General features: G+C 36.8%; 1 protein-coding gene across 1 annotated transcript in view; it reads right to left on the reverse strand.

Moving 5' to 3' along the window:
* The window catches only part of BCKDHB (branched chain keto acid dehydrogenase E1, beta polypeptide), a 136,890-nt gene that overhangs the window by 57,922 nt on the left and 66,737 nt on the right, over nucleotides 1–12,231 (reverse strand). Inside the window, exon 8 of the mRNA XM_009333128.1 lies at nucleotides 1,695–1,781. Within this exon, the coding sequence (XP_009331403.1) occupies nucleotides 1,695–1,781 (87 nt within the window). The remainder of the gene's footprint in view (nucleotides 1–1,694; nucleotides 1,782–12,231) is intronic.

Raw genomic sequence — 12,231 nt, forward strand, 5'->3', positions numbered from 1 at the left:
GATCTAGTTGAAGATGTCCCTGCCCACGGCAGGGGGGTTGGACTAGATGACCTTTAGAGGTCCCTTCCAACCCAAACCATTCTATGATTCTACGATACTATCATGAAACAAATATTTGCTTTCAATATTGACAGAAATAAATAGCCCTTTATTAAAGCATTTTAAACTTGGTTTTCTAAGTAAGTTATATTTGTCAAGATACATCTCTGATATGTAAGATGGATAAATCAGGTAAGTAGCTTTCTTAGTGGAGGTCTGAGGAGATTAAAAACTCTTTTTGTAGTTTCAGCAATATACTGAGCATCCCATGCTCTTCCAATAATATTTACTGATAAGCTTTTTTTCTTTTCAACTCACTTTTTTCTCCAACACATATGCTTTCCTTTGTTATGCCACTAAATTATGAGATTGCTGCACAGCTTAGAATAGTTTTCTCCTTAAGTGTTAATAATAAAACAAGACACTAAAAGACAGGCTCTTTTGGTTGAGTTTATTTCACATTTTCATAAGAATTTAAGAAAAATCATCACTTTCAACAGTCACGGTTGGTAGTACCTTATGACTTTACTAGACTTACTTTAATCAAAGAGGCTACCTAGAAAAGAAGGGAGGTCAAATACTAATTACTTAGAAGGATGATAAATATTTGGTTCTTAATGGAGACAAAATCTTGGTAGAAAAAATGAATGACCATATAATTATATTAAAATTAAAACAATTACTCTTTAAAAGAAGTTGTATCACAAAGATCACAGTTTTCCGACTCCTTATGCATATTTAATTCAAAATTACATTCCCAGAACAATTAACTCTATTCCTTCCTACAAAAAGGCTAATTCCCAAGCTTTAACTACTGCCTGTATGGTTTATATTTTGTGAATTTTAGAATCCCATTTCTCTCTAGTCCTATAATTTAACTACTCTAAGAATAGAATAATTGGAAAATAGTAATCAGATGGTGATGGACACAATTAGTTTAGACGTTTCTATAAACCAGTATCACTGATGTGCATAGGAAAGAAATTAAGGGGAAAATCTGTATGTAAGTACAGATATAAAATGTGTCAGAAAGCTCAAAAGGACTTCGAAAAAAGTTAAAGCCTAACGCTCCACACAACTGATACCAATGTACATCTCAAGCTTTCAAAGCTGTTCTGTGCATACAAGCTCTACACATGCGTGAGCATCACAACTATACATGAACCACTTTTGCAGATTGCTTTCCTAAAGAGGTCTCTGAACACTATGTCTAACACCACGTTATACTGTACTGGACCTGGGTGGTTTTTCTGTGTCTGATTCCAACATTCCTAGAATGTATTTTTAAGCAGCTCTGGGGATAAAAATATGAGAAAGGTCTAAAAAGTACATTAAAAACAGACTCTACATAAAGATTTTCCCTTTGCATCTGACAGAGCATCCTCCCTGCTTTTCAGTGATAGTTAAATTTTGTAGCTTAGCAGAAGCTACGCACAGTGCCTGGTAGGTACATCGTTTCTCAGCTGTTCAGATAAAGTAACGCAAAAAATAAAATAAAGATAAAGCATCCACAAAACTGAAAATTAACAAAAAAGTAGAAGAGAGCAACTTAAAAAAATATGAAAAACTCGACTTCTAATATAGTAATAAATATTCTTTCTATTGATAAACATATTCAGCCATGCAGAACACTTAAATACAAATAACCTCTGTACCTGAACTGTGGAACTGATTTCAGATGCAAACCCTCCTGTCAAGGGAGCCTCATGGCTAATCAGCAATCGCCCAGTCTTCACCACCGACTGAAAAGGAAAAACAAACCCCAAAAATGTAATCAAAGTACAGCTTTTGTGATTTCTCACTTGTACTACTTATGGAATATATGAAATATGTGACATTATTAGCAGTGTTAGAATGTAGCTACTTTTCCCCTCCTGAATTTTCACTGAAAGATAAATCATCCTAAAAGTTTAAATTGAGTAATTAATAGGATGTTTTTCTATTTACTATAAAAGTGTTTATATATCTTCCACTCCATTTTAAGCAAATACCAAGAATAAAAATTTATTCCATTGCATATGAATTCACCCTATCAACGCAAACTGTAACATTTGTGAAGAAGAATAAGGATTTTAACAAGTAGTCAGTAAAAACTTGTATCCTGAAAGTACTAAGAGACACACATGTACAGAAATCCTTCACTGATACGTATCTTTGCACAACCAGATCCTAGGTAAAGTCATGAATTGTAGCTATTCAGAAAGTAAAACTATTAAATACAAATTTTAGCAAGAAAACAATCATGTGGATTACTGCTGCTTATTTAAGTTTTACATGGCAATTAGAAGCAACATTTTCTAATTTTAAATCTCAGTGTGCAGTTTTTATGTATATGATCTACTTTATAAATAATTATGTAGCACAATGTATACAGAAGGTGATGTAAGCATCTTTTAATCAAAAAAACAGGCTGGGTTCATTGTGAAACATAACAATGAAAGCAAAATTTTTTTAATCTGATGGGAGTGTAAAGCTTCACCACGCCCAAATATCTTGACGTTTATTGCAACTACATGCTAAATTGCCTAGAATCAACAATATCAGATACCTTTGGTCAGAAATATGGCAGCAAAGACTCACTTTTCATAATACACATTTTATAATTTCATAAGGTGCATAAAAAAGTTTCATGAACTTCTAGAGATGCACATCAGGAAAAAAATTTGATTAATGTGTATGTTAATCTTTCAAGAACAGTTACAGTCTGATTTTTAACATAAGTACATAGCGCACTGCTGGTGTACCATTAGTCATCAAGTGGCAAAGCCCAAGACAGGGCTAGCTATCAGGTCAGACTTTCTTAATGCCGTGATCTTCAATTTAATGTCTACACCAGCACATTCTCCAGTCAGGCAGCTCTGTGTTGTCTACATAACAGAATACATATAGGCAATGCCTTAATTATACAGTTTTCCTTCTGATTCAAGTACTTTTCTGATTCTTTTGCTTTTCTAGCAATGACTCAATCAATGGCTCTAAGTAGCTCATCCACAGATGTACTGGCAAGTCACAGGCCTATAAACAAGATGATCCATATACTGTACTATGAAGTGGTTTGACAACATTCAGAGCTAAACAAGACAGGAAAAGCCATTTCAACAGTTGGAAAGTGATCCACAGTTACGTAGGCTGATTTCTTTAATTTCTTTTGCCAGCAATGGAAACTCATATCTGAAAAGCAGAGGCATTAACTGCAGTATAAATCTGTTCAATCCATTAAAACGACAATTCAACGAACAAAATGCACACTCCAGTTTTAAGTTGGTATGATAAAACTGACACAATCAGTTTTAAATTGCTACGGTAAACCTGATACAATTAATCAATTTAAAAGGTTTTTTTCAGAATCCTCTTACTTTTATTTCAAACAAAGATTCTTTTGCATATATTTGTTCCGAGAGGTTGACACTTCGAAACATTACAAGCTATCATTAAGGTTACAGATTTGGTTTCTCAGAATTTAATAGTATGAAACAGACACTGTTAGAATGCATGTAAGAAAATCCACATGGGATCAGACCAGTAATCCAGCAGTCCAGTATCCTGTCTCCACAATGGAGATAATTTGCTGTTTAGGAAAGAGTAAGCTTAGGGTCTTTAATGTGTTCCTTCACTATTTCTCAGCCTCCAACTATTTTCACATCACAGGTTTCCTGAGTCCAATATGGTTTCTTGCTCTAAGTAACTGATAACTTTTCTTGCATGAATTTATCTGTTCTCAAATTGAACCCATGTAAATAATAAAGAAAAAGGGAAAAAAAGGAAAAAATCACATTTTGGAAACCTGCTTCTCCTATACGAGAAATCCTTATTTTTACTTATGATTCCCAAGGGCTTCAAGGATTCTTTGCCTGTAGGAGCTTGTTAAGAGCGAGCAAGCAGCTGTGATCACCAAGCATTGCATACAAGCATCTCAGCCCTGCTAAAAAGCACTATATATCTCTCCTGGTGGGAAACCATGCTAGCATAGCTTTGGTGCTCTTAGTACCCATGCTAGCTTGTTCAGGGTCAGCGTGGATACCTGCACCACATAGGATATGTGGTACTATGTACCCAGCAGAAATTAACTACTATACTGCACTGCAAAGAGTCCTGGACTTTAAGGAAGGATGTGAATATTGCGATTCCTGAATATTACAGGCTCCCCTGCATCAATTTCTACTTCACATTTAACACTTGTTCCTAAGCTACAGTGAGTCTTTCAGAAAGATATGCAATCTTAATTATGGTATTTCCAGTGTTTGCAAATGCATCACAGCTATTGGTAAGTTGTTCCAGAGTTTAACTGCCTTCCCTGTTAAAATTTTGCACCGTATTTCCAAACTAATTTGGCTGACCTCAACTTCAAGCTGCTGGTTCTTATTTTACTTCTGTTTGCTAGATGGAGAAGCTATCTATTATCACATTTCTGCTCCCCACATGAATATGTTAAGATTGTGATCAAATGATCTCTTAACCACACTTTTGCTAAACTAAGCAAACTGAGCTCTGAATCTTTCACCATGAAGCACGCTTCCTATTCCTTCATCATTCTTACAACCCTACCCTGAATCGTCTCCAGTTTTCAATGTCCTTCTTGAAGAACACCCATCTGAAACCAGCATTCCAGCCTTTTTCCAGAACAATGACAAACACGGAGATAACATACCCTCGATACTGCAGCACTTGGACGTATGAGGCCTTTTGGCCAAAGCATAACAACATGAGTCCAGTTTCAACTGATGACTACGATTCCCTGTTCTTGGGAAAGAGGGTTTTGTTATTAAAGGATAACTGCTTCTTGGAATAAAGATGGATATATAGTGTGCATTTATTATTTCAAGATACAAAATCATATTTGGATATGCTGAAAAATATATCATGTGCCTGAACCCAGCTCAGTTAATGAATCTATCTTCTCTTTATCAGTGACTAAGTGTCTATTTTACCATTTCTCCAGCTGTTTGTTACCTCTAACTTATCAGTAACGAATTTAAATGTTTTCCATATCTTTGATAGAAATATTAAAAAACAGGTTAAAAGTCAGACTCTGCAGAACCTCAGTGACTTTACTATTTCCATTCACTAGCACTGCCTTTACATGACATACAGTTAAAGTCAACACAGCACTAATACCTTACTTCTCAACTATGTTAATTTGTTCTGTGAGCACCTAATTATGAATTGTTGATCATATATTTCTAAGTTATTTCTCCCTACTTGCTTATTCCTTCCTAATTTTTAATAGTTTTATAGATTATTCCTTCTAACTGATTTGGAACACAGTTTTTGGGGGTTTTTTGTTTGTTTGTTTGGGGGTTTTTTTGGTGGAAAAAATGCTCCATAAGGTATCAGATTAATAAATTACTGGTAGAAAGATACTTTCGTTCATCAAACATATTGGGTCTCTGTATGCCCTCTTCATTTTAATTATTATATTGTTTTCTCTATCTTACAGATGACAGTACTATACAGTAATAACAGCAGCCAATAGCACCGGATGTGATTTTGTTAAACAAATTTTTTAAATATGCATTACCATGTAAAAATGTTTCAGACTATATAGCTTAGAAGAAAGTCATAGCCCATGATTAAAAAGTCCAACCTTTTCCTACATTGGTAGTGTTCTAGAATGGCTAACTTATTTAATTTCTGTGTCTTCATATGAAAATTTAATGTTATTTCCTGGAAGTAAAATGGTTAATCAGATAAAAGGGAAAATTCAAAAGTAACTGCTCTACAATCAATAGGGCACAGTGGACATTGTTAATGATTATTTTCAGATATCAATGCTGTTCTATAAAACATGAACTTCATTTTTAAAATATACTATAAAACATTAGTCCCTGTCAAATCAAATGAGGAAAGCATTCAACCTCCAGGATAACCAAAGCCCAACATTCAGAAGAGCATTTACAATCCAAATAAATGCAGCACGGTTACACCCAGTAATGGGGTCCTCACCCTTCAAACTTAATGGGAAATACCACTGGCATAAAACTGGAGAAGACAGTGGTTAAATCAGCACAGTGTAACAAATTGGCCAGCATAGAATCCTACCATTTTATCACTTTTTAAAAAGGTGGATAGTTGGAGTGTTTGGGTTGGGTTTTCTTTTTCATTTGAATTAGCTAGAGAAAAGGATGGCCTTTCAAGGAACAATGTGTTTTGTCCCCTCAACCAGAGACTTGTTGCATTTCTGTAAGGGCTTGATTCTCCTCCATTTCCCCAACAACCCTGCTCTGTCTTCCAAAACCCCAGTCTTTACACTTCTCCTTACCTCAGTAAGAGATTAAAATTTTGAAACGCATGCACATTCTGCAGCTCATGTAGAGTACTTTTAAAAATACATCTTCAAAAAATACAGTGTGGCTTAGGAGATTGGCACTGATAAAAATGTTCCTTCTTTACATCCACAACTAGAAGGTGTTGTTTGCTGATCTTTAAAGTCCAGAGAGGCTTCTGAGGGTGCAAAGAGATTCTGTAGGTATCTCCTATCTCAAATTAAATGAAAATGGAAACTTTCTTTTGGCCATCTTTAGTAACAGACCATAGAGGAAAGTCAGAAGCAACATCCGAGCTTTTAGAGATCATAGCTCCTCTTTGTGTCATGGTCACTCTGCACTTTCATTGCTGAGTTCAGCCGATGCAACCCTGGTTGCTCCCGAAAGGGAGAGGTCCTATCCTACCAAGAACCTCCTGTTCCCAGCCCATCCCTGGCATCTCCTCAAGCACTGAAGGGGCCACAGGGTAAGCCAGCTGAAGGAGATAATCCCATTTATCCTGCAGCAGTGTACAGTTAGCATAAAGCAGCAAACACCACCCCAGAGACAGATTCAGAGTTCAGAGGCATATCAGGATTCGCTCACAGAAAGCTTCAGCAGTGCTCCCGCCCTCCAGAGGGCAGCTGAGTCCCAGGTCATGGCACACCACTGTCACCTGTGCTTTATCCAGTCATTAGAGAAAAGACTCCAGGGCTTTCAACTACTAAATTAACCCTAAAACAAAACCATAAACCAATATTGACTATACTTTCCCACCTCAATTCCATTGTCAGGACTGTTTTACATCAGTGTCATCCACAAGGATGACAACTGACGTTGCGTCAGAGCAAAAGGCTAGCGGCATGATTCCCCTGATAATGAAAAGTAAAAAAAACCCTAATGCCTTTGCAAGACTAATACTTTCAGATTGCACTCTGAAGGTTTTCTGAACTGCAGCCCAGTGTTTTCGCAGTGAAGCAGCTGAGCAAATTATTTTCAATCTGCCTGACCACACTCTTTATCCAAGATCCATAATCACTTTTCTGTTCAACTCTCAATTCGTCATGTTGGCTGCTTTCTCCCCTCCTACAGCCACTGATGACAGAAGAAAACAACACAAGTCTGGCACTTCAAGCAATTTGAAATCTAAGTGCTGACACTACCAATAACATACTATGCCCTTACTTAGGAGAAAGCAGTCTTAAACCGAAATGAGTTTGATGGTCAACTGCATTTTACCCTATTACTCTACACACACAGCAACAGCGCTACTTCCAGTGTAACCAGCTGCTTCGCTAACACAACTGCCTTTAAAGAAATGATCAAAGTCAGAATTAGATTATAAATGGCTGTTATTCTGTCACAATGGCAAGTTGCCTATTTTCTTTAAAAAGAAAATCTTGTTCTCAGAACAGAAAGATTCTCCACCTCTTACAGAAAATGACATATTTCGATGTTCACTTTCACATTTAAAGTTTTGCATACTTTTGATCATGTTCTTTAGAGACTGTAAAAAATTCCTGCATAATTGAAAAAATAACTTTCCAAGATAATTTTAAAGCTGGCAAAAGTACTGAAATTGTATTTGTATTATATCTCATTTCACACTAAGCATGTATGCAAACAATTATAAAATTGTATAAAAATGAACATTAATAGATACATGCCTTTACTGAAAACCAATCAGAATATGGAAGCTTTAAAAAAAACACAACTTGGTAAAGTTTCAATAAATGCCTTGAAAAACATTTTTTCTTTTTCATTTTTAGATCAGCTTTAATGAATTTGTGCTTGGAAATTGTAAAACCTGAGGGAGGCTACTTTCCCCAACCCATTAGTTCTACTTCCCTTTTAACGTTTCAATAACAAAAGAAATTGCATAGCAGCATTCTTGGTACTGAATATCATAAGCATAGGGATAGAAATAAGATCCCAGATTTTTATTCAGCATTTCCCACAGAGAAATGTGTAACATAACCTGCCAGATGAATCACTGAGGATTACATTTACTAAGCACATGCAGATCCACAGCATGACGCATTAGGTCCCGTGTACCCCAGATACAATGAACTGTTTGTGCATGTGATATACTGACAATCTTAACAAATGCAGTCACTATGTCCCCAATTTCCAGACATCCCAGAGCCATGTTGGAGTTGTGGAATCTGTGGAAAACCAAACAGATCCTCGAGCACCTTTTTTTTTTTTTTTACCAGGGTGCAAAGAGAAGGAATAGAAGGGAAGAGGAATAGGATGTGTCCTAGGAGCCTGGAGATGCAAAAGCCCTGTAACAGCCTAATGATCATGACCTAGTTTGCAAATTACAACTGATCAGTTGCACAGAAGAACTACCTTCCCCTAGAAGTAGTAAAAGCTAGGAATAGTATACACTCTTTAAAGCTCCAACACAGCAGAAAAAATAATTCATAACATCAAAGACAAAATACTAAATAATTAACCTGAATTAAAAGAAAATAAAATAACACCATTTGGTGTGGTTTTCAACAGTACTAAATTCCCAGAGAAGGAAAATGAGAGAGAGCCTTCAAATCCACTATATCATGTCTACGCTACACTCGCAAGTTAACTGAAACTCATTTATCAGTAAAATCAAGATGCAAAGACAAATAAATGACATGACAAACCATTATTTCATCACACATAGCTCAACAGCCCAAAGTATGAATAAGATTTCTCAATTACTGGTAATGAGACAGTCGGCCTGTTAAGATTCATAAGGCTAGTGTAAGTATAATAAACATATCAGAGTATTGCAATAACAATTCACAGAGAATCCTAGCTGAACGCTGGCAACAATGTATATAGATCAAAGATAAAACTACTTAGAAAGGAAAAAACATCATTGTTATTCCACCACTTAGGAAGGCCATTGGAGAAAAATCTTAAACAAAACTTCTCAAACAATAAAATGAAGAAACATAGGCAGTTCTGTAATAGACGAGTATGCTGATTAACAGCAGGGAATGAAAAAGAAAACTCACTTTCTTTTTATCTTGACACAAATAGCTAAAATGTTGCCAATCATTTTAACTGATCCACATTAGCAGAGCACAAACCTTTGTCTTGCCACTAGTAGTTAACCAAAACAGAGGTTTTGAATGCATTACTGCCTGCTCGTTCAGCTGATGCAGCCGAGGTTTGTGCCGTCTGACCTACAAGCCTGGAATTAATTGACTGCAGATGCATGGCCCAAGGCTGCTGCGACAGGCTGTGGCCTGGACAGAGCTTCCCCAAAGCAAAAGGATCTGCGATAAGTAATTTACATGGTGAGGACGAGCAGATCCATTAGGGCTCCCAGACTACAAAGAGCACAAAGATGAACAGGCATGGATTCTGGTTTCTCACAAAGAGAACCAAAACATGGTCCTTGGAAGGAGACAACAGTAACAGGGACTAGTCAATGAACAGAGAACAGCCCTCCACTAGTGTTCAATACAGCATGAGACCTTAGCACGTTAGGGCAAAGAGGCTGTCCCTGCTGCTCAACCCTCCTCTGACACTATGACTATACCCTTACCTGCCTTCTCTGGAGCAAAAGACAAAAACAAACAAAAAAACCAAAACCTAAAACCCAAAACTTGTTAGTCTAACCTCCTTTCCAATTAATTTCAAATCAGAGTAAAAGACCAGCTATTCGGGAAAACAAAGAAAGATCTAAAAGCATAATGCTTTACAACTCCAAGTATCATAATAATGAAGAAAAAAAGGTAGAAAAGAGAAGTATTAAAAATGTATTTGCTGCCCAAGGAGCTGTTTACCTGAAACCAAATGATTAATGCTTCATGAAATAAATTACCAAAACATGTAGTAAGGTGTAGCATGTTGTAGACAACTCCCATACTCTCCATTCAGCTCTCAAAGTTGTTACTGTGCATTCAAATATGGATTTCTAATAAGGAGTAAAGCTCCCAGAGAGGAGTTCAAGTTAATTTTACATGACCACTTTAAATCTGTTCTCCCTAAAAGCTCAGTTTTGCTGTACTTCTACCTAGCTACTACTTCCACCAACTCCATAGTATTAGCCCAACATAGTCAGATTAAAATCCTAATGACACCTCAAAGGAAGGGGAAGGAACAATCTGGAACACAGAAAACGGTTGGACTGCATTTTTGACAGCAGCAAAGGCAGAAGCAGGAGAGGATGCTAACAGCAGGATGGGGAATAAAAAAAAACAGCACCCATACTTTTATTTATAGCCAGCTGCCCATCATAACTCTGACCTTTGACCTTCCATTGACACTATGTTTAAGAATAAGATTAAGTATCAATAAAGATTTTATATTATAAATACTGTTCTCTGGAGAAAAAAACGAGATGATAACAGTAAAGGCAACATTATTTGTATGGGTCTGCGTCCCAAGGAATTTGGATTTTAAAAGACTTTATTTCAAATAAAGTCACATTGATACACTACACAAAGCAGAGATTCATAATAAATTTATAAGACTTACCCTTTGATATAATTCTAGATACATATAGATAGGTATACACAGAGCATATACATGCAGAACTCAGCTGATTCAAAGACAGTAACACTTGTTTTCCCTTTAAGCATTCTTAAGCCCATACATGTGCATTACCTGTTGCTGGAGTTGGTGAGCCCTGTTCCTGTTGTCAGAAAGGTTATGAATAAAATAACTTCCATGATTTCCAGCTACATCTGAGCTGGTGGTCAAGAAATCAACCTCTACATTATGTACAGGAATTTTGTATTCCTACTAGATGAGTTGGAGTGAGGAAACAAGTTAATAGGCTTGCAATAATTCTGAAAACCTATTTTCAGACAATTCTCCAAGAACTCTGACCCTGTAGTAAAGAGAGAAAATTACCATAGTAGGTACAATTTCAATTTTTTTTTAATATAATTTTTTTCTTACTGTGAACAATGTATGGGAACTGAATTAAAAGTTGATAAATTGCTATGGAGACAACCAAGCTTTCAAAAAAAGTTACTTAAAGACTTCTCTGCACTTTCTCAGTTTTAGTATGCATATCTAGCTATCTGCATGCAGACGCATATGTCTATATATTTATTTCCTTTGTTACCAACTGAAATGCAAATATTACATTGATCTCTCAAAAGATCAAGACCAACACAAATAAAAATCTCTCTGAAGACTGAGATGAATTGCTCAAATTCAGTGTGTCAAAGCAACGAAAATATTTTGCTCAGGAGTCATCATTCACAACTTGTTCTGTCACTCAGTATAAATAACACCTGAGATGTCTAAAAATAAACAATATCCAACAACTAATTCTCAGTTCTCTTATCAGCTTCACTTAAACAGTTTACTACTGTGCTCCTGTTTGAACCTACACAGCCTCTTATGGCAGAATAAAAACAGTTCCCAGGGAGAAGTATGGTCCTTACACCTCAAATAGCACTGCATTAAGCAGTTGAGGCTTTACTGCTTCTAACCTCAAGTGAGATCCCTGTAATGGGTTAGGTCTTCATCCTGACTTCCTCCTATACGGAATTATATACATTTTTCCAAGCAATGGACCTGATTACGCACCTCCTTTTAATAAGAAGGATTACAAATAAAATCATCAGCATTGGTGTAACTGTTTGCCTTCCCCGTTTATTTACATTAACCACTTATATCCGTTAGACTGTGCCCATCCACCTAAGGGCAAGGGCTCCAGCCCTCCACCAACCTAATGACATTATCAATATCTTTCTTTTATTGGGGGCCCAAGCCTTGAGTATTGAGTGGAAGGTGGTAATTGCTGCCTTTGAGCACTAGGCCACACTTCTGCTGACACAGCCCAGGATGCTGTTGGCCCTCGTTGCTGCCAGGGACACTGCATGCTTATGCTCAGCTCGCTGCCCACCAAGGCCTCCAAGGACTTTGCCTGCAGAGCTGCTCCCCAGCCAGGCACTCCTTGTCTCTACCGTCACAAGCTCTTCCTTCCCAGGTGAAAGGC

Source organism: Pygoscelis adeliae, unplaced genomic scaffold (assembly GCF_000699105.1).
Source record: "Pygoscelis adeliae isolate BGI_AS28 unplaced genomic scaffold, ASM69910v1 Scaffold57, whole genome shotgun sequence".
NCBI classification, from domain to species: domain Eukaryota; kingdom Metazoa; phylum Chordata; class Aves; order Sphenisciformes; family Spheniscidae; genus Pygoscelis; species Pygoscelis adeliae.